At 42.7% G+C, this 22,975-nt stretch overlaps 1 protein-coding gene across 3 annotated transcripts in view; it reads left to right on the top strand.

The window, feature by feature from the left end:
- Positions 1 to 20,043, top strand: part of LOC106612406 (segment polarity protein dishevelled homolog DVL-3) — a 54,692-nt gene extending 34,649 nt beyond the window's left edge. For 2 of the 3 annotated variants that reach the window (XM_014213504.3, XM_014213506.3), the window contains 11 exons: positions 1,840 to 1,984; positions 8,210 to 8,303; positions 8,449 to 8,518; positions 9,091 to 9,230; positions 11,802 to 11,878; positions 12,007 to 12,074; positions 12,273 to 12,422; positions 12,971 to 13,102; positions 13,221 to 13,388; positions 13,645 to 13,860; positions 18,801 to 20,043. In XM_014213504.3, the coding sequence (XP_014068979.1) occupies positions 1,840 to 1,984; positions 8,210 to 8,303; positions 8,449 to 8,518; positions 9,091 to 9,230; positions 11,802 to 11,878; positions 12,007 to 12,074; positions 12,273 to 12,422; positions 12,971 to 13,102; positions 13,221 to 13,388; positions 13,645 to 13,860; positions 18,801 to 19,219 (1,679 nt within the window). In that variant the 3' untranslated portion in view covers positions 19,220 to 20,043. The remainder of the gene's footprint in view (positions 1 to 1,839; positions 1,985 to 8,209; positions 8,304 to 8,448; positions 8,519 to 9,090; positions 9,231 to 11,801; positions 11,879 to 12,006; positions 12,075 to 12,272; positions 12,423 to 12,970; positions 13,103 to 13,220; positions 13,389 to 13,644; positions 13,861 to 18,800) is intronic. The other variant, XM_014213505.3, reaches the window with a different exon arrangement.
- The last annotated feature ends 2,932 nt before the right edge of the window (positions 20,044 to 22,975 follow it).

The following is a 22,975-nucleotide window of genomic DNA, read 5'->3' as shown; positions in this document are numbered from 1 at the left end:
AATCTTGTCAGTATATCCATAATCTTTCATAATTGATCAGCTCAGTGATTGCCTAAATTCAACACAACTAGTCTTCCAGGTCAGTTATATCAAAAACATGAAGTGCCAGGTCTTCTCCTCCAATGCCCTGTACGCTTCTCTCTCACACTGAGAGGCAAAGAGAGAGGATGTCAGGAATAAAAAAATATACACTGCACACACATTTACTTTTTCCACCTTTTGTTACGTTACAGCCTTATTCTAAAATGAATTAAAAAGTTTCTCCCCCTCATCAATCAAGACACAATACCCCATAATGACAAAGCAAAATAAAACACTGAAATATCACATTTACATAAGTATTCAGACCCTTTACTCAGTACTTTGTTGAAGCACCTTTGGCCGAGATTACAGCCTCAAGTCTTCTTGGGTATGACGCTACAAGCTTGGCACACCTGTCGTTGTCCTGTTGGATGGTGAACCTTCACGCCAGTCAGAGGTCCTGAGCGTTCTAGAGCAGGTTTTCATCAAGGATCTCTCTGTACTTTGCTCCGTTCATCTTTCCCTCGATCCTGACTAGTCTTCCTGCCGCTGACAAACATCCCCACAGCATGATGCTGCCACCACCATGCTTCACTGTAGGGATGGTGCTAGGTTTCCTCAAGACGTGACGCTTGGCATTCAGGCCAAAGAGTTCAATTTTGGTTTCATCACACTAGATAATCTTGTTTCTGATGGTCTGAGAGTCCTTTAGGTGCCTTTTGGCAAACTCCAAGTGGGCTCTCGTGCATTTTACTGAGGAGTGGCTTCTGTCTCAGCCACTCTACCATAAAGGCCTGATTGGTAGAGTGCTGCAGAGATGGTTGTCCTTCTGGAAGGTTCTCCCATCTCCACGGAGGAACCCTGGAGCTCTGTCAGAGTTACCATCGGGTTCTTGGTCACCTCCCTGACCAAGGCCCTTCTCCCCCGATTGACCAGTTTGGCCGGGCGGCCAGCTCTAGGAAGAGTCTTGGTGGTTCCAAGCTTCTTCCATATAAGAATGATGGAGGCCACTGTGTTCTTTGGGGCCTTCAGTGCTGCAGAAATGTTTTGGTACCCTTCCCCAGATCTGTGCCTTGACACAATCCTGTCTCGGAGCTCTACGGACAATTCCTTCGACCTCATGGCTTGGATTTTGCTCTGACATGCACTGTTAACTGTGGGACCTTATATAGACAGGTGTGTGCCTTTCCAAATCATGTCCGAACAATTGGATTTTCTCCAGGTGGACTCCAATCAAGTTGTTGAAACATCTCAAGGATGATCAATGGAAACAGGATGCACCTGAGCTCAATTTCGAGTCTCATAGCAAAGGGTCTGAATAATTATGTAAATAAGACATTTCTAAAAACCTGTTTTCGCTTTGTCATTATGTTTTTTTATTTTTTATCCATTTTAGAAGAAGTCTGTTACGTAACAAAATGTGGAAAAAGTCAAGAGGTCTGAATACACTGTATATTCTGAACCTAGCTGGGCTAAGTCAAGCCAAGCTATACTGAAGTTGCCTGGTTACGCAACCACCGTAGTTGAACTGTGCTGAAAAGCACAGTGGGAAATGAAAATATCGGAACCAGCACAGTTCGGTTGGGTTGGCACATAGTATGAAAAGGCAATTATGAAGTATTCATAATGATTAGTATTCATCCTCTTATTAGGGCATACCATAGCAAAACATTTTTCTTACAAAAAACTGGTGTTTTGAAAATGAAAATTTGCATTCAGGTATTCCCTTCCCATTTGTGTTTTTTCTTCCAATTTGTTTCTACTGAACGCTACCCGGTTTACTTTTACTCTCTTCTGCTTGCCTGGCGCCCTCCTCAGGTGGCAGGTTGAATGGTCACACGCGTCCAGAGCGGGAGACGCGGCGACCGGAGCTGGCGGGGTACGAGAGCTCATCCACGCTGATGAGTTCTGAGCTGGAGACGACAAGCTTTTTCAACTCTGAAGACGATGACGCATCTAGTCGGTGAGCACCACACACACACACACACACACCACACACACACACACACACACACACACACACACACACACACACACACTGATGGATCAACAAAAAATTGCTTTTAATTATGTCAGTGAGGGGACTAAAGTGAAGGGACTAAATATCCCAAAACAACTACAGCCACAATGATAAGTGGAACATCCATTAAATATGAAGAGATCACCTCAAGGTTGTTCATTGCTGCCAGTGTTGGTTGCAATAGGCCTTGACGGGTTAGGACCAAAGGGAAGCGGTAAGGAGCGAATTGACTATCCATTCATTTACACTCACACTCACGTACACTGTATATACAAAAATATGTGGACACCCCTTCAAATTAGTGGATTCGTCTATTTCAGCCACACCCATTGCTGACAGGTACAAAAGCAAGCACACAGCCATGTGATCTCTATAGACAAATATTGACAGTAGAATGGCCTTACTGAAGAGCTCAGTTACTTTCAACGTGGCACCGTCATAGGATGCCACCTTTCCAACGAGTCAGTTCGTCAAATTTCTGCCTTGCTAGAGCTGCCCCAGTCAAATGTAGGTGCTGTTATTGTGAAGTGGAAATGTCTAGGAGCAACAACGGCTCAGCTGTGAATTGGTTGGCCACACAATCTCACAAAACAGGACCAGCGAGTGCTGAAGCGCATAGCGTGTAAATAAATCGTCTGTCCTCGGTTGCAACACTCACTACCGAATTCCAAACTGCCTCTGAAAGCAATGTCGGCACAAGAACTGTTCACTGCTTCATGAAATGTGTTCATTGGGATCACCATGTGCAATGCCAAGCGTCGACTGGACTCGGGAGTAGTAGAAACACGTTCTCTGGATTGATGAATCATGCTTCACCATCTGGCAGTCCGACGGATGAATCTGGGTTTGGCGGATGCCAGGAGAACACTACCTGCCCCAATGCATATTGCCAACTGTAAAGTTTGGTGGAGGAGAAATAATGATTTGGGCTAGGCCCCTTAGTTCCAGTGAAGGGAAATCTTAATGCTACAGCATACACTGACATTCTAGACGATTCTGTGCTTTCAACTTTGTGGTCACAGTTTGGGGAAGGCCCTTTCCTGTTTCAGCATGACTATGGCCCCTTGCATAAAGCGAGGTCCGTACAGAAATTGTTTGTCGAGATCGGTGTGGAAGAACTTAACTGGCCTGCACAGAACCCTGACCTCAACCCCATCGAACACCTGAATTGGAATGCCGACTGTGAGCCAGGCCTAATCGCCCAACATCAGTGCCCGACCTCACTAATGCTCTTGTGGCTGAATGAAAGCAAATCCCCGCAGCAATGTTCCAACATCTAGTGGAAAGCCTTCCCAGAAGAGTGGAGGCTGTTATAAAGCTGCAAAGGCGGGACCAACTCCATATTAATGCCCATGATTTTGGAATGAGATGTTTGATGAGCATGTGGCCGAATACTTTTGGTCATGTAGTGTACATTTACCCAAGACACTAAAAATGTGTCCTATCACATGAAAACATTACATAAACCACTTGACCAACTTACACATCCACTTGATGTACAGTGAGGGAAAAAAGTATTTGATCCCCTGCTGATTTTGTATGTTTGCCCACTGACAAAGAAATGATCAGTCTATAATTTTAATGGTAGGTTTATTTGAACAGTGAGAGACAGAATAACAACAAAAGAATCCAGAAAAACACATGTCAAAAATGTTATAAATTGATTTGCATTTTAATGAGGGAAATAAGTATTTGACCCCCTCTCAATCAGAAAGATTTCTGGCTCCCAAGTGTCTTTTATACAGGTAACGAGCTGAGATTAGGAGCACACTCTTAACCTGTTGGGGCTAGGGGGCAGTATTTTCACGGCTGGATAAAAAAACGTACCCGATTTAATCTGGTTACTAATCCTACCCAGTAACTAGAATATGCATATACTTATTATATATGGATAGAAAACACCCTAAAGTTTCTAAAACTGTTTGAATGGTGTCTGTGAGTATAACAGAACTCATTTGGCAGGCAAAACCCTGAGACAGATTCTGACAGGAAGTGGATATCTGATGTGTTGTATTACCTTTAAACCTATGCCATTGAAAAACACAGGGGCTGAGGAATATTTTGGCACTTCCTATTGCTTCCACTAGATGTCACCAGCCTTTACAAAGTGTTTTGAGTCTTTTACTGTGAGATCTGACCGAACAAGAGCCATGGAACGGTGATGGTCGATTAGACTCTGGCGCGCGAGTTCATGTTGGGTACCCTCGTTCCAATACGTTATAAAAGAGAATGCATTCGTCCACCTTGAATATTATTCATGTTCTGGTTAAAAAAGGCCCTAATGATTTATGCTATACAACGTTTGACATGTTTGAACGAACGTAAATATATTTTTTCCCCTCGTTCATGAAGTGAAGTCCGGCGGGCTTAGATCATGTGCTAACAAGACGTAGATTTTTGGACATAAATGATGAGCTTTTTTGAACAAAACTACATTCGTTATGGACCTGTGATACCTGGAAGTGACATCTGATGAAGAGAATCAAAGGTAATGGATTATTTACATAGTATTTTCGATTTTAGATCTCCCCAACATGGCGGCTAGTCTGTATCGCAACGCGTATTTTTCTGGGCGCAGTGCTCAGATTATTGCAAAGTGTGATTTCCCAGTAAGGTTATTTTTAAATCTGGCAAGTTGATTGCGTTCAAGAGATGTAAATCTATAATTCTTTAAATGACAATATAATATTTTACCAATGTTTTCTAATTTTAATTATTTAATTTGTGGTGCTGACTTGACTGCCGGTTATTGGAGGGAAACGATTTCCTCAACATCAATGCCATAGTAAAACGCTGTTTTTGGATATAAATATGAACTTGATAGAACTAAAAATGCATGCATTGTCTAACATAATGTCCTAGGAGTGTCATCTGATGGAGATTGTAAAAGGTTAGTGCATCATTTTAGCTGGTTTTATGGTTTTGGTGACCCTGTCTTTGAATTGACAAAACATTACACACAGCTATTGTCAATGTACTGTCCTAACATACTCTAACTTTATGCTTTCGCCGTAAAACCTTTTTGAAATCGGACAACGTGGTTAGATTAAGGACATGTTTATCTTTCAAAGGGTGTAAGATAGTTGTATGTTTGAAAAATTTGAATTTGGACATTTATTTGGTTTCAAATTTGCCGCTCTTGAAATGCACCTGCTGTTGATGGAGTGCACCACGGGGGGGACGCTAGCGTCCCACCTAGCCCATAGAGGTTAAAGGGAGTGCTCCTAATCTCAGTTTGTTACCTGTATAAAAGACACCTGTCCACAGAAGCAATCAATCAATCAGATTCCAAACTCTCCAGCATGGCCAAGACCAAAGAGCTCTCCAAGGATGTCAGGGACAAGATTGTAGACCTACACAAGGCTGGAATGGGCTACAAGACCATCGCCAAGCAGCTTGGTGAGAAGGTGACAACAGTTGGGACCATAGTCACTGTCTTGACGTTGGCCTCTTTGAGTACAGGGAGGACAGTTGACCCCCTCCCCCCTGGCACCATCCCCCAACCTACCTTCCCCGCCCAGTCCCTGTGTGAAGGAGTGGTAAAATTCCAGAGAAGAGTCTCTGGCCACATGGCCCATAGAGAGACACAGGAAATTCTTCCAACTCACAGAATTGGGGAACCGAGTGACATTTGTGTTCTGGAGAAGGTATGGAAGATTGGTGAAGAATCCAGCTACGAACTGGTCCGCTTGGTACAATTTTGTCATACTCAGAAGAGACAATATAGCCATATTACCATAAAACGGTTTATATAATAGCCTCAGCCTTGAGACTTGCATACACATGGTTGTATAGAATGTATTAATAAGGATAAAGCTATTTGTAATACATTGAGATGCTATGTACTGATGTTAATGTGATAGAATTATATTTCTGTACCAAGCTTAACTCAGTCATCGGCACGCCCCCAGGGACACAGACAGGACCAGGCGTCATGTGACATGTTCACTATAAAACTATACTCTGATCTACTTTCTTCAGACCCGGCCTCCACTCCATTGCGAGTTGGTCAATAGGTTTGACCATCCAAGTACTCTACTGAAAGTGAACTATACCACGTGGTTAACTTTTAGACTATCGATTCCAACAGAATAAGAACAAGTCTTTGATATTAATTATTAGTCTGCAGCTAAGTAAATTATATCATTGAACGCGAAGACCAATGAAACATCCATTCTATGACGACATTAATGAATGTCGCTTTGAAAGAACCATTCTAAGAGAGAGAGAGAGAGAGAGAGAGAGAGAGAGAGAGAGAGAGAGAGAGAGAGAGAGAGAGAGAGAGAGAGAGAGAGAGAGAGAGAGAGAGAGAGAGAGAGAGAGAGAGAGAGAGAGAGAGAGAGAGAGAGAGAGAGAGAGAGAACTCTCAAACAGAACGACGCTCCAACAAGGATCCCGACGACACACTGAGCGTAAATATATATTGATTGCAATTGTTCCCGAATGAGTGAGCGTTCAATTGTTAATATTAATGAACTCTGTGTACCTCCTCAGCTGAACAGTTTATGACCCATTGTTAACAAGACACCAGCCATGCCTGTTTTAGCCCACTAGGGCACATTACTCTACCAATTCTTTGTGACGATAATTACTGTTTGTATACTTTATGTGAATTAATTGGTTTAGTAAATAAATGATTTTAAGACAATTGATGTATGGATGACTCTTAGTAAAGACTGGGTTCGTGCAGATACAACAATTTACGACGTTTGGAATGAGACTGGACGCGAGGTAAAATACACCATTTAAACCAGAAGATAATCGGCCTATACTATAATAGAATATAATATATAATGTTATAATATAGGAAAGTTATATTAGGAAAATTATAACTTTGTAATCTGAATATTTTCCTTGGTGCCCCGATCTCCTAGTTAATTACAATTAAACGATGAATCAGTTTAATCGTGTGATAATAATTACAGGGAGTTAATTGATAAACATGTCTTCAGTTTAATGGTACCCCAAAGACACGGCAGTCACCAAGAAAACAATTGGTAACACACTACGCCGTGAAGGACTGAAATCCTGCAGCGCCCGCAAGGTCCCCCTGCTCAAGGAAGCACATATACATGCCCATCTGAAGTTTGCCAGTGAACATCTGAATGATTCAGAGGACAACTGGTTGAAAGTGTTGTGGTCAGATGAGACCAAAATGGAGTTCTTTGGCATCAACTCAACTCGCCGTGTCTGGAGGAGGAGGAATGCTGCCTATGACCCCAAGAACACCATCCCCACCGTCAAACATGGAGGTGGAAACATTATGCTTTGGGCGTGTTTTTCTGCTAAGGGGACATGACAACTTCACCACATCAAAGGGACGATGGACGGGGCCAAGTACCGTCAAATCTTGGGTGAGAACCTCCTTCCCTCAGCCAGGGCATTGAAAATTGGTCGTGCATGGGTATTCCAGCATGACAATGACCCAAAACACACGGCCAAGGCAACATAGGAGTTGCTCAAGAAGAAGCACATTAAGGTCCTGGAGTGGCCTAGCCAGTCTCCAGACCTTAATCCCATAGAAAATCTGTGGAGGGAGCAGAAGGTTCGAGTTGCCAAATGTCAGCCTCAAAACCTTAATGACTTGGAGAAGATCTGCAAAGAGGAGTGGGACAAAATCCCTCCTGAGATCTGTGCAAACCTGGTGGCCAACTACAAGAAACGTCTGACCTCTGTGATTGCCAACAAGGGTTTTGGCACCAAGTATTAAGTAATGTTTTGCAGAGGGGTCAAATACTTATTTCCCTCATTAAAATGCAAATCATTTTATAACATTTGACATGTGCTTTTCTGGATTTTTGGGTTGTTATTCTGTCTCTGTTGTTATTCTGTCACTGTTCAAATAAACCTACCATTAAAATGATAGACTGATCATTTCTTTGTCAGTGGGAAAACGTACAAAATCAGCAGGGGATCAAATAATTTTTTCCCTCACTGTATACACTATGTGATCGCTATCTACTCTTATTAAAGTGCCCACAAATCATATGCTCTAGAAAACCCATACAAAAGACTGTTGCTTTTCCCTTTAAGCTCAATGGCCACGTCTAAGATTGGCTCAAATGGATGGAGTCACATGTGGCCAATCAACCACTGGCATATGAGTGTGCATTGTGTGTCATGACACAACAGTGAGTTGTGTCACCGCTGAGATGTCATCACCCGCAGGTTCAGTGGCTCCACGGAGCAGAGCACTTCGTCGAGGCTCATGAGACGACATCGGCGGCGGCGGCGGAAACTCAAAGCGCCACGGATGGAGAGGGTAAGACACACACACACAATACAAATAGAAAGAAACACTCACACACAGACCACACAGATGCCAGTTTGCTGTTAGTGTTCAGTGGTCCTTGTGCATGTCTTTCTCTTTCAATCATTCCTCTACTCCTCCCTCTCTTTCTGTCCAGTCGTCCTCTTTCAGTAGCGTCACAGATTCCACCATGTCACTGAACATCATCACTGTCACTTTAAATATGGGTGAGTAGTACTGTTCATCTATATCTGTGTAATGTATATAACTTTACGTCTATATGATATTTTATATATCATTGGGGACTTATGGATTGACTTAAAGATTCAGAGACCACCCACTGGGCACAGAAGTCAATTCAACATCTAATTTTGATTTACATTTGGTTGAGTTGTCAACTAATGTGAATTCCACCTGAAATCAACAAAACAATTCACCATGTCATTGGATTTAGGTTAAAAGTTTGGTGAAAAAAATATGAAATGCCCTTACGTTGATGACTTTTTCCAAATCCAAATAGTTTTCCATGTTGTTTCAACGCCATCACATTGTTTTTTTGGGATGAAATGATGTGGAAACAACGTTGATTCAACCAGTAGATCAGAACTTCTCTGAGACGCTTTGTGTATACGAGCCCAGAGGCCAAAGACTCCCTTTTCAAAGAGTAATTCATATTTATCCTTCACTCTGGCTATTGGTTTACATCTGTAGGGAAGGTATCCTTTTTGTTGTTCAACACTCTTTCTTTCTCTTGTCATTACTCTTCCTTCCTCTTTTCCTCCTCCCTCCCTTCATGCAGAGAAGTATAACTTCCTGGGCATCAGTATTGTGGGTCAGAGTAATGAGAAAGGAGATGGAGGAATCTACATCGGCTCTATCATGAAGGGAGGGGCAGTGGCTGCCGATGGACGCATCGAGCCTGGAGACATGCTGCTGCAGGTATTTGTTGAGTGTTCGTGTTTAACAGTGGTGGAAAAAGTACCCAATTGTCATACTTGAGTAAAAGTAAAGATACCTTAATAGAAAATGACTTACGTAAAATTGAAAGTGATCCAGTAAAATACTACTTGAGTAAAAGTCTAAAAGTATTTGGTTTAAATATACTTAAGTATCAAAAGTTAATGTAATTGCTGAAATTATATTTAAGTAACACATATGGAATCATGTAGTTACCAAAAAAGTGTTAAACAAATCCAAATATATTTTATATTTGAGATTCTTCAAATTGCCACCCTTTGTCTTGTTGACAGCTTTGCACACTCTTGGCATTCTCTCAACCAGCTTCACCTGGAATGATTTTCCAACAGTCTTGAAGGAGTTCCTACATATGCTGAGCACTTGTTGGCTGCTTTTCCTTCACTCTGCAGTCTGACTCATCCCAAACCATCTCAATTTGCTTGAGGTCGGGGGATTGTGGAGGCCAGGTCATCTGATGCAGCACTCCATCACTCATTGTCTTGTTAAAAAACAAATGATAGTCCCACTAAGCCCAAACCAGATGGGATGACGTATCACTGCAGAATGCTGTGGTAGCCATGCTGGTTAAGTGTGCCTTGAATTCTAAATAAATCACTGACAGTGTCACTAGCAAAGCACCCCCACACCATCACACCTCCTCCTCCATGCTTCATGGTGGGAACTACACATGCGGAGATCGTCCGTTCACCAACACCGCATCTCACAAAGACACGGCGGTTGGAACAAAAAAATCTCCAATTTGGACTGCAGACCAAAGGAAACATTTCCACCGGTCTAATGTCTATTGCTCGTGTTTCTTGGCCAAAGCAAGTCTCTTATTCCTTTTGTCTTTTAAAAAAACGTCACTTTTACCCCTTTTTCGTGGTATCCAATTGGTAGTTACAGTCTTGTCTCATCGCTGCAACTCCGTTATGGACTCAGACGAGGTGAAGGTCGAGAGCCGTGCGTCCTCCGAAACACAACCCAACCAAGCCGCACTGCGTCTTGACACAATGTCCACTTAATCCGGAAGCCAGCCGCGCAAATGTGTCAGAGGAAACACCGCGCACCTGGTGACCGTTTCAGTGTGCATCTGCGTCCAGCCAGAACAGGAGTCACAAGTGCACGATGGGACAAGGACATCACTGTCAGCCAAACCCTCCCCTAACCCAGATGACGTTGGGCCAATTGTGCACCGCCCCATGGGTCTCCTGGTTGCAGCCGGCTGCGACAGAGCCTGGACTCGAACCCAGAATCTCTCATGCCACAGCCTTAGACCACTGCGCCACTCAGTAGCCCCCAAGTCTCTTCTTCTTATTGGTGTCCTTTAGTAGTGGTTTCTTTGCAGCAATTTGACCATGAAGGCCTGATTCTCACAGTCTCCTCTGAACAGTTGATGTTGAGATGTGTCTGTTACTTGAACTCTGTGAAGCATTTATTTGGGCTGTAATTTCTGAGGGTGGTAACTCTAATGAACTTATCCTCTGCAGCAGAGGTAAATCTGGGTCTTCCATTCCTGTGATGGTCCTCATAAGAGCCATTTTCATCATAGCGCTTGATGTTTTTTGCGACTGCACTTGAAGAAACTTTCAAAGTTCTTGAAATGTTTCATATTGACTGACCTTCATGTCTTAAGGTAATGATGAACTGTCATTTCTCTTTGCTTATTTGAGCTGTTCTTGCCATAATATGGACTTGGTATTTTACCAAATAGGGCTGTCTTCTGTATATACCCCCCCCACACCTTGTCACAACACAACTGATTGACTCAAATGCATTAAGAAGAAAATCCACAAATTAACTTTTAAGAAGGCACACCTATTTATTGAAATGCATTCCAGGTGCATTCCTCATGAAGCTGGTTGAGAGAATGCCAAGAGTGTGCAAAGCCGTCATCAAGGCAAAGGGTGGCTATTTGAAGAATCTCAAATATAAAATATATTTGGATTTGTTTACCACTTTTTGGGTTACTACATGATTCCATATGTGTTATTTCATAGTTTTGATGTCTTCACTATTATTCTACAATGTAGAAAATACAAAAAAATTAAGAAAAAGCCTTGAATGAGTAGGTTCTAAAACTTTTGACCGGTAGTATAATTTCAAATTCCTTTCTTGTTTTTTAAATTACGGATAGCCAGTGGCACACTCCAGCACTCAGACATAATTTACAAATTAAGTGAGTCCGCCAGATCAGTGGCAGTAGGGATGAGGAGGGATGTTCTCTTGATAAGTGTGTGAATTGTACTGTTTTCCTGTCCTGCTAAGAATTCAAAATCTAATGAGTACTTTTGGGTGTCAGGGAAAATGTATGGAGTAAAAAGTACTTTCTTTAGGAATGTAGTGAAGTAAAAGTTTACAAAAATATAAATAGTGAAGTACAGATAACCCAAAAAACGACTTAAGTCGTGCTTTAAAGTATTTTTAAGTGGCAAGAAAGTGAGAATAGGAGGAATGGTTTTGGGGTCTTTAATTGGACTTGGTTGGTAGGATTTCCTGATTTCTTTCTCTCCCTTTTCTACATCACCCCGTCTCTCATCCCCTCTTCTCCAGGTGAACGACATTAACTTTGAAAACATGAGCAATGATGATGCAGTAAGAGTACTGAGGGAGATTGTGCATAAGCCAGGGTAAGGAGCAGTCTCTCACACTGAAACCTACATGCTGATACGTGCTGAGGATCACACATTGCTGCTGGTTTGTGTGTGTGTATAAACTGTGTGTAAACTGAGTGTCTGCTGTGTGTAATTGTTGACAGCCCTATTACTCTGACTGTGGCTAAGTGCTGGGATCCTAACCCTCGGGGATTCTTCACACTGCCGAGAAGTGAGTACTCACACACAGCATCATGTAATTAGACGTAATGACTTTGTAAAAACTTCCTCAGATGGATATATTTTCCTCTTGGGAGGATCAAATGTCACCTCTAAGATTTGACATTTAATTTGCTTTTATGGGGGGGAAATCGATGTAAATGTGTTTTACCATGTTCCACAGAGACAAAACAACTCTTTCTCTGTGTAGGTGAGCCGATCCGTCCCATAGACCCTGCTGCCTGGGTGTCCCACACCGCAGCAATGACGGGGACGTACCCAGTGTATGGTATGAGCCCTTCTATGACCACCATCACCTCCACCAGCTCCTCCATCACAAGCTCCATCCCTGAGACCGAGCGTAAGTCACCCCTCCCTTTCCCTCTCCACCATCCCCAGCGGGCAAAAGTTGGCATGGGACAACCCAAGGACAGAAGTTTGTGGTCGAAATCTGGTTGTGACGACATCAAGACATCTGGTAGAAAATAACATAATTTGGGTTGTTTTCTGGTCGAAGCAACGTCCAAGATTACAACCAGGCAAACACGTATTTTTCTGGTCTCTAAAAAGACGTGTAGAAAAACGTGTCCTATTTTAGTCAGTATAACCTGACCCTGATGACAGAAAAGCCTGCCATCTTGGCAATACATTTTGCCTAGTGGGATGCTGCACGACTGCCACTTCTGCTTAATTCATTTCCCGCTTGCTGCTGAATGAATGAATGAAAGGCTCCTTTGGTGTTTCCCAGTGGGCAAGACTGGGTGAAATTATTATTATTACAACCAGAAACTGGTTGAAATAATGTTGTTAGGATGTCATTTCAACCAGTTTTTTTACAGTTTTGCCTGCTGGGTTGTTTCACTACTGCAGCTATCTGACTGTTGCTCTCTTTCCTTCTTTCCATCCCAGGGCTCGATGACTTTCATTTATCCATTCACAGCGACATGGCAGCAATCGCCAAAGCGATGGCCAATCCAGAGTCTGGCCTGGAGGTGCGAGACAGGATGTGGCTCAAGATCACAATCCCCTCTGCCTTCATAGGTATTCTTTCTCTCTTTACTCTGCTCTCTTCACTCTCTCTTCTGTCTGTATTGTCTCGCTTTCATAGGGACTATTGTTAAGGTCTCTCTCTCACCCTCTCCAACTGTCTCCGTCCCAGGTTCGGACGTGGTGGACTGGCTCTACCATTACGTGGAGGGCTTCACTGACCGCCGTGAGGCCAGGAAGTATGCTAGCAACCTGCTGAAGGCCGGCTATATCCGTCACACCGTCAACAAGATCACCTTCTCCGAGCAGTGCTACTACATTTTCGGAGACCTCTGTGGCAGTGAGTCTTATTATCTCTTTCTCTTCCACAAGATAGCTTCTTTATGACTCTTCACCTCTCCATCTTCGGAGACCTCTGTGGCAATGAGTCTTATTATCTCTTTCTCTTCCACAAGATAGCTTTCTTTATGACTCTTCTACCTCTCCTTTACTCTTTCTTCTTTAACACGTTTGTCCCTTTCCACTCCTTCCCCTTCTCCTCCACTCTCTCCCTTCCCCTCCTCCCATTTTCTCTCCTCTCCTCCCCTCTCTCTCAGATATGGCTAACCTCTCACTGGGAGACCACGATGGGTCGAGTGGGGCGTCAGACCAAGACACCCTTGCTCCCCTGCCCCACCCTGGGGCTGCCCCCTGGCCCCTGGCCTTCCCTTACCAGTACCCCATCCCACAGCCCTACAACCCACACCCTCTGCATGAGCCTCCCCAAAGCCAACCTGGAAGGGGGGGGAGTGCAGGCAGCCAGCACAGCGAAGGTGAGATGCTCCGCTACACATACACGCAAACTAACAGAGAGACACACACAGAAAGGCAAACCAAATGACTGGACTGACTTTTTCCACATTTTGTTACATTACAGCCTTATTCTAAAATGGATTCAATTGTTTTTCCTCATCAATCTACACACAATAAGGACCCCATAAGGACAAAGAAAATGTGTTTTTTAGAATTTTTTGCAAATGTATAAAAACTAAATAGAAAAATGGAAATATCACATTTACATAAGTTTTCAGACCCTTTACTCAGTACATTGTTGAAGCACCTTTGGCAGTGATTACAGCCTCGAGTCTTCTTGGGTATGACGCTACAAGCTTGGCACACCTGTATTTGGGAGTTTCTCCCATTTTTCTCTGCAGATCCTCTCAAGCTCTGTCAGGTTGGATGGTGAGCGTTGCTGCACAGCTATTTTCAGGTCTCTCCAGAGATGTTAGATCGGGTTCAAGTCTATGCTCTGGGTGGGCCACTCAAGGATATTCAGAGACTTGTCCCGAAGCCACTGGTGCGTTTTCTTGGCTGTGTACTTAGGGTCGTTGTCCTATTAGAAGGTGAACCTTCACCCCAGTCTGAGGTCCTAAGCATCTTTTCATCAAGGATCTCTCTGTACTTTGCTCAGTTCATCTTTCCCACAATCCTGTGTAGTCTCCCAGTCCCTGCCGCTGAAAAACTTTCCCACAGCATGATGCTGCCACCACCATGCTTCCGTAAGGATGGTGCCAGGTTTCCTGGTCTGAGAGTCTTTAGGTGCCATTTGGCAAACTCCAAGTGGTGTCATGACTCTCTCTCCTTGGTGAGGATCAAAGGTGCCAGATCACCTGGCAGTGGCTGACAGATAGTCAGACCCCCCTCTCTCCCACAGGTTAGGAGAGAGGCAGTTGTTGGGCCGGTTTTATGACTTAACAGCCAGTCATAAATAGTTTGCAGTATGGGAAGACTGAAATCTCTTTGTACAGATCTACTTTTTTTATGATGGTGTGTATAGTGGTCGGGAACCTGAACCTGAATAATCAACCTTGAGACCACTACGAGACCAGCCAATGTACAGCACGGGCTGAACGTGACAAATGGTTTAAACTCTACAGACCAGAAAACGTGAGACGGTAGTCCATACATTTGAAATGGTGAAACTCTCAATCTCTACACAAGAAGAAGAAACTCACTAGACCATAGCATTTACCAGTCTGCAGCTGGCATGTAAAGTAGTCTAGGACATTTGACCAAAGACACAAAGGGGAAGAAAGATCCCTCTATGACAGGTATCCCCAAACGGGGGTACGCCAAATAAAAATGTGATTCACATTTAAAAAAATAAAAAGTCAAATAAAAAAATATATATATAAACTCAGCAAAAAAGAAACGTCCTCTCACTGTCAACTGCGTTTATTTTCAGCAAACTTAACATGTGTAAATATTCAACAACTGAGACATAAACTGAACAGGTTCCACAGACATGTGACTAACAGGAATGGAATAATGTTTCCCTGAACAAAGGGGGTGGGGGCTGAAAATCAAAAGTAACAGTCAGTATCTGGTGTGGCCACCAGCTGCATTAAGTACTGCAGTGCACCAGATTTGCCAGTTCTTGCTGTGAAATGTTACCCCACTCTTCCACCAAGGCACCTGCCGTTTCCCGGACATTTCTAGGGGGAATGGCCCTAGCCCTCACCCTCCGATCCTACAGGTTCCAGACGTGCTCAATGGGTTTGAGATCCGGGCTCTTCACTGGCCAGGGCAGAACACTGACATTCCTGTCTTGCAGGAAATCACGCACAGAACGAGCAGTATGGCTGGTGGCATTGTCATGCTGGGAGGTCATGTCAGGATGAGCCTGCAGGAAGGGTACCACATGAGGGAAGAGGATGTCTTCCCTGTAACGCACAGCGTTGAGATTGCCTGCAATGACGACAAGCTTAGTCCGATGATGCTGTGACACACCACCCCAGACCATGACGGCCCCTCCACCTCCAAATCAATCCCGCTCCAGAGTACAGGCCTCGGTGTAACACTCATTCCTTTGACGATAAATGTGACCATCACCCCTGGTGAGACAAAACTGCGATTCGTCAGTGAAGAGCACTTTTTGCCAGTCAGACCCATTGTAATTTATTACATAAATGCCTTGTATCATAGGATGCTGTACTTACTATGAAGTCAGATCTCTTTGTAATTTATTACATTACATATATGCCTTGTATCATAGGATGCTGTACCAACTATAAAGTCAGACAACTTTGGTAATTTATTACATAAATGCGTTGTATCATAGGACGCTGTACTTACTATAAAGTCAGACAGCTTTGGTAATTTATTACATAAATGCCTTGTATCATAGGATGCTGTACGGGACAATCTGTTTCCAATTCCTGTTCACGCGCACCAAAATCGTAGGGACCTTCAGAGTGACACATGGAATGAATAGCACTACTTCTTCATTTCTCAAAAGAAAAACATCGACCAATTTCTAAAGACTGTTGACATCTAGTGGAAGCCATAGGAACTGCAACCAGGTTCCTCATAAATAGGGTTTCCCATAGAAAACCATTGGGAAATCCTATGACCTCAAATTTCTTTTTCCCTGGATGGTTTGTCCTTGGGGTTTCACCTGCTAAATCAGTTCTGTTATACTCACAGACATTATCTTAACAGTTTTAGAAACTTTAGAGTGTCTTCTATCCAAATCTAATTATATGCATATCCTAGCTTCTGGGCCTGAGTAACAGGCAGTTTACTTTGGGCACGCTTTTCATCCGGATGTCAAAATACTGCCCCCTAGCCTTAAGAAGTTCAGAAGCCACTGCTAGATTTTTGGATAGGGCTCTGCTCAGAGTATCTTTGCCTTGGCAAATCGCGCTGTTAAGACACTGATGCCCTTTGCATCCACGTACCTATGTGAGAGTGGATTCTCGGCCCTCACTAGCATGAAAACTAAATACAGGCACAGACTGTGTGTGGAAAATGATTTAAGACTGAGACTCTCTCCAATTCAACCCAACATTGCAGAGTTGTGTGCATCCTTTTAAGCACACCCTTCTCATTAACCTGTGGTGAGTTATTCACAATTTTTGATGAACAAATAAGGTTTTATATATAAGATAGAATTATTATATTATTATTATTTGTGCCCTGGTCCTATAAGAGCTCTTCGTCACTTCCCACGAGCTGGGTTGTGACAGAAAATCACACTCATTCTTATGTTTAATAACTGTATTGTATAGTGTGTGTGTGACAGGCTTACACTGATGGCAATAAACTGTGTGTGTGGCAGGCTTACACTGATGGCAAAAAACAACATTTGAGAGTGTGCTGACCCTGGTGCTAGAGGGGTTACGCAGCTGGAGGTTGAATGTTTGGGGTACGGGACTATAAAACGTTTGGGAACCACGGCTCTATGACAACCATTGGTATATCTGATGTATCTGTCTAAAAAACACTCCACTACCAGAGAAGCTCTACAAAGGACATAGTGACCTTTAGTGGACAAACCAGAGTTTTACATCCCTCGACAACTTCACCATAGGACCCATCTAGTTCAACAGAGATAGACAGCTACGCATAAATATATATTGCATTTCTAATCCGAATGAGCGGTGGTTAGGGTGCTAAGTATTTGTATTTTGGTGAGCGTAGCTTCCAAATGTAACAACGATAGTTGACTCTCTTTGTCTCTCTCTTTCCCTCTCTTTCCTATCCCTCCATATTTTATAACCAAACAGCCATGCTTTTGTTAGTCCACTAGGGACCTGTTTTCATTGTATTACGTTAGTAATCAGTAACCGATACCGTGTGTGTGTTTATGTATTCTGTGTTATTATTTAGTTAGTTAGTAAATAAATAAATAAATAAATAAGCCAATTTGTGTATTGCTGATTCATCAATAAGGTTAGGGTTCTTGCAGATATCAAGGAGTATGCGATGTTCAGAATGAGACTGATATGAGGTAGTAATGATTAATAAGTGACTGTTATTGATGTAAAAGATATCTGTATATCTTTAGAGTTTAAGTCGGGAGATAGTAACTCGTTAAACATCTTTTCCCGTGGTGCCCCAAACTCATTAGGAATGAATTGTTACATGATTAATTTAATCGGATAACAATTAAACATAGTTAGTTGATAAAATAAATAACAGTCATCCGATTAGTGATAGTCACTTTTGCTGAGGAGTTGCTTCCGTCTGGCCACTCTACCATAAAGACCTGATTGTTGAAGTGCTGCAGAGATGGTTGTCCTTCTGGAAGGTTCTCCAATCTCCACAGACGAACTCTGGAGCTCTGTCAGAGTGACCATTGGGTTCTTGGTCACCTCCCTGACCAAGGCCCTTCGCCCCCGACTGCTAAGTTTGGCCAGGCGGCCAGCTGTAGGAAGAGTCTTGGTGGTTCCAAACTTCTTCCATTTAAGAATGATGGAGGCCACTGTGTTCTTGGGGACCTTCAATGCTGCAGAGATTTGTTGGAACCCTTCCCCAGATCTGTGCCTCGACACAATCCTGTCTTGGAGCTCTACGGACAATTCCTTCGACCTCATGGCTTGTTTTTTTTTAAACTGTGGGACCTTATATAGCCAGGTTTGTGCCTTTCCAAATCATGTCCAATCAATTGAATTTACCACAGGTGGACTCCAAGTTGTAGAAACATCTGAAGGATGATCAATGGAAAGTGGATGCATCTGAGCTCAATATCGAGTCTCATAGCAAAGGATCTGAATACTTATGTAAATAAGGTATTTCTGTTTTTTTAATTTGCAAACATTTCTAAAAAACGTTTTTCGCTTTGTCATTATGGGGTACTGTGTGTACATTGATGAAGAACAAGTAAAGGGGTCTGAATACTTTCCGAATAAAGTGTACACACCTTAATAGTCTGTGTAGACTATACACCTTTAACTCTCAACCTTTCTCTCTTTCTCTCTCTCCTTTGCAGAGAGTCGTAGCAGCGGGTCCAACTGCAGTGGCAGTAAAAAGGAAGAGGCTGCTGGGGGGGCAGGCGGTGGTGCTGGTGGTGGCGAGTCCAAGTCCACAGGGAGCGGCAGCGAATCAGAGCTGAGGAAGGAAAATGCCCCCAGTGATCGCTCAGTGGTGGTTCCCCCTAACGAGCATAGCATGCACAGCCTGATCAGCTTGGCCCACAGTGTCCACAGCACCCATTCCCACAGCAGTAGCCTGGTGTACGGACCCCCCGGCCTGCCAGCCCAGCCACCATCCTCCCTCCCCATCACGGCCCCCCCTGGGTCGCCCCCGGGCCGAGACCTAGCCTCCATGCCCCCCGAACTCACCGCCTCACGACAATCGTTCCGCATGGCCATGGGCAACCCCAGTGAGTTCTTCGTCGATGTCATGTGATGTGTGATCCAGAGGGCGGATCCTCACTGCAGGTGTTCAGGACGTCCTGGTATGGAGAGGAAGGAGGTGGTGGAGTAGGAGGAAAGGAGGTAGAGGCTAAGAGAAAGACAGGTGGTGCTGAGAGGAATATGGTTGTAACTGCATAGCTCTCCTTCTGTCTGTCTGTCGCCAGTGTTGTGGCGCCTGTACTTTCTTCAGTGAAGAAAATCGGTGTGGATGCAGCTCTCTCTCCTTGATCCCCATTAAATAGACAATTTTTTTCATATGTTCTTTTCCACATCAGTTTCAGTGTGTGTGTGTGCCTGTGTGTGTATATGAGTGAGTGAATATGTTGTTGGAATTGAATGTTTTCTTTTTGGCATTTTCTCCCTTTTCCTCTACATGTGTCCCATTCAACTATGATCGAATCTCTGTGGACCCTCCATTGCAAACCCTCTTTAAAAATCAACACAGTCCATACTAGATTGGAGAAGGCTCAGAAAGAGAGAGAGCGATAGAGAGAGACTGTGGACCATAGAGATCCTATTAAATTACTATTCTAAAAAAATTGTATTATAATTCCTAATTTTATACTGTGGACAGGGTTGTGTTCATTAGGGCATGCAACGGTTAAAAAACATTTAGCAACAGGAAACAAAAATTAGCCTTTCTTATTGGAGAAATAGGTCAGGTAATCCCTCCCTGTTTGTCTATTTTCTTCCATTTGGTGCCTAATGAACATGTCCCAGGTCCCATCAATGTGTTAAGGATGTTGGTGTTACTCTTTGTGAGTGTTCTCTGAGCTGACTCAAATTAACGTCCGAAATAAAACATAGAAAATGAAACTGTCTGAGTTATTTTTGTATCTTTCTATGTTGAGTTTCTTCACAAAAGTTATATGTAGACAGGGAGAGAGATGGAGAAGGGTAGAGAGCATAGATGAAAAGGTAATAAGAGGGATTAAATTACTTCTCATTGCTGTACACTCAGTAGCAGTCATGTTAATTGTGATCATAATCTCAGATAACGCTCTAACCAATCAGTGCAATTAATACTGGAAGATGAAGAGTATACGAGCTGAACCTTGCACCAATATATTACACGACACCAGGGTTAGAGTCAATTCCTTTTCAATTCTGAAAGTAAACTGAAATCAAATCTCCTCTGAGGAAAAAATGGGAATGGGAATTTCAATTTACTTCCTGACTTGACCCCAACACCCCAACCCTGCATGACACAGGGACATTTTGTGACATCCAGCATTTTAGTAAAGGAAAGTTGAGAAGCATGTTGCCCCAATCTCTTTCCATCTCTTTCTCCATATCTCTCTTGGTACATTGCAATATGTTATCGTCTTTTTCATCATCAACATCCATTTTGAGCCCTATTCTTACATGCTGACTAGACCAGGCACGCGCATGCGTGCACCATCGTACGCATGTTGATTTTGTCCCCCCACACCAGATGCGATCAGGACACACAGGTTGAAATATCAAAACAAACTCTGAACCAACTATATTCATTTGGGGACAGGTCGAAACACATGAAACATTGATGGCCATTTAGCTAGCTAGCCTTCTGTTGCTAGCTAATTTGTCCTGGGATATAAACATTGGGTTGTTATTTTAACTGAAATGTACAATGTCCTTTTTCCTGGATCTTTGTAGAATTTTGACCCATTTTGAGTCACAAAATCGTGTGTTCTCAAGTAATCCACAGATGAAAGGGGAAACCTAGTTAGTTCCTAGTAATTATTATTAAAAAAAAATGTTTTTATCTTGATCTCTCCTCCTTCAGTCTTCTTCTATGGACTTTATATGGCGGTTGGCAACCAACTTTAAGATGCATACCACCACCAACTGGACTGGAGTGTGGATCTCAGTTCATCTTTCAATCACCCACGTGGGTATATGCAACTAAAAACCAATGAGGAGATGGGAGAGATGGGTCTAGCAGCACGTCACGCTTCAAAAATAGAACTAATGCCTCGATCACATGTCAAAATATAACACCTAGATCACACCAACATTGTCTTTTCATTTTGGTACACCAGAAGTACATTCATTTCAAATGGAATGATGCGTTTGCCTTGCATCATTGCATTGCCATGGCAGTTGCAGTGCATTCTGTGTGGCGCATATGTTGGATTTATTGAATGTATGCGTCAAACTGTATGCACAGACGGCTTGACAGAAATGGTAGCAGAAGATGAATGTTTAACTTTTGTTGCATACATAACCAGGATAGTAACACTTGCTTATGGAAATTGGATAATTTAAGGAGAATTATATTTAGCTCAAACTTACATTTTGGGAGAAATTCAATGGCACTAACCTTTTAAAAAACAAGATTCCTATCCTGAATTTGGATGTAATTCTTGATCCATACATTTGGCACTGAATAAAGCCAATTTATCATCTGATCATATCCTGTGATATCTTTATTCTGTATCAGCGTAACCCATTTTACACCCCTGGCTCACATCACTTATTAGCAGTTCAGCACATCAGCATTTCTCCTACTGTTACACAAAATCTAAATAAACTTTACCATCAAGGTAGACATTGAACGTCTATGACCAAAGCTAAAACTCTATAACTAGCAACATGCTAACCATAAGTGCTACTACTAGCAGCAGTGAATCTAGGTATAAACAAAAACATTGGGCTACCATGATATCCTGCAAGTTATATTGGCTAATAAAGTTTAGGCAGTTCATCAAAAATAAAGACATACCTTGAAATAAACAAGGACATTAATCCGATTGGTATTTGACAATTTATTTCTGCAAAACATCCAATATTCTGTTGATGGAGTTGTTGTAGTCCCTGATCATGACTCTCAGCTCATTACATTACACATAAGAGTCACTGGACGAAGGCATCTTCTGTATCGGGGAGTTTTTTTGAGCCCAGACGCTCTGCCTGAATATTAACGCGCATCGCTTGCGTTACTGTTTTGGAAGCAAAAGGATCTTATCTTTCAAATCAGAAGGAAACAATTAACTAAGTATTAAATTGATACACACCTTTATAGGGTTGAGATTAGTGTTCCCACATGGCCATATCTCCATATTACAGCGCCTGTTTACGGAAGACAGACGGAACACAGAGGGACCACCCGTGCTAATTAGCTATCTAGCATGCTCTGAATACCTGTGTAAATAGAAGAAGGCCTTTATGTTTATAGAACCGTATCACAATTGAGAATCAATTCACGTTTAGATGGAGTATTTGGCAGTTTTGGCTGCCCAAGCCAGTCTACCACTGAAAATAACATAATAATAACACTTTCCTAATTACTCAGTGATGGACAGCTAAACCCACCATATTTTATGACAAATAACTTATATACTGTATGTCCTCTACCATTAGCAACTGTAATTTCATTTCTAGGGTAAATTAAATTAAATAGATTGAGAACAGAACTACCGCAACGTTACTTTTGTACCTGCCGGCGGGGTGCAAGTATCACAGCCTTGTGACGGAAGTAACAGCTGGCAAGGAGGGCACAATATCTGTCTTATCTCCATGTTTCTGGTTTGTAATGGTCAACAAATCTATTTCATGTTTCTGTCAATTTAAATTATTTATGCTATAGATTCTAAATTTATGAAAATGAACCATGCGTCAACATCACAACATTGCGCAACCACCCTATTTTGTCTTACAATATTAATCAGACTAAAATGCATTACATAATAGCTATATTATGCCTTCCCTGTAGCTCAGTTGGTAGAGCATGGTGTTTGCAACACCAGGGTTGTGGGTTCGATTC

This window comes from Salmo salar, chromosome 09 (assembly GCF_965601325.2).
Source record: "Salmo salar chromosome 09, fSalSal1, whole genome shotgun sequence".
In the NCBI taxonomy this organism is placed as follows: domain Eukaryota; kingdom Metazoa; phylum Chordata; class Actinopteri; order Salmoniformes; family Salmonidae; genus Salmo; species Salmo salar.
The sequence above is the reverse complement of the archived record's forward strand: the minus strand, read 5'-3'. Positions and strand labels throughout refer to the sequence as shown.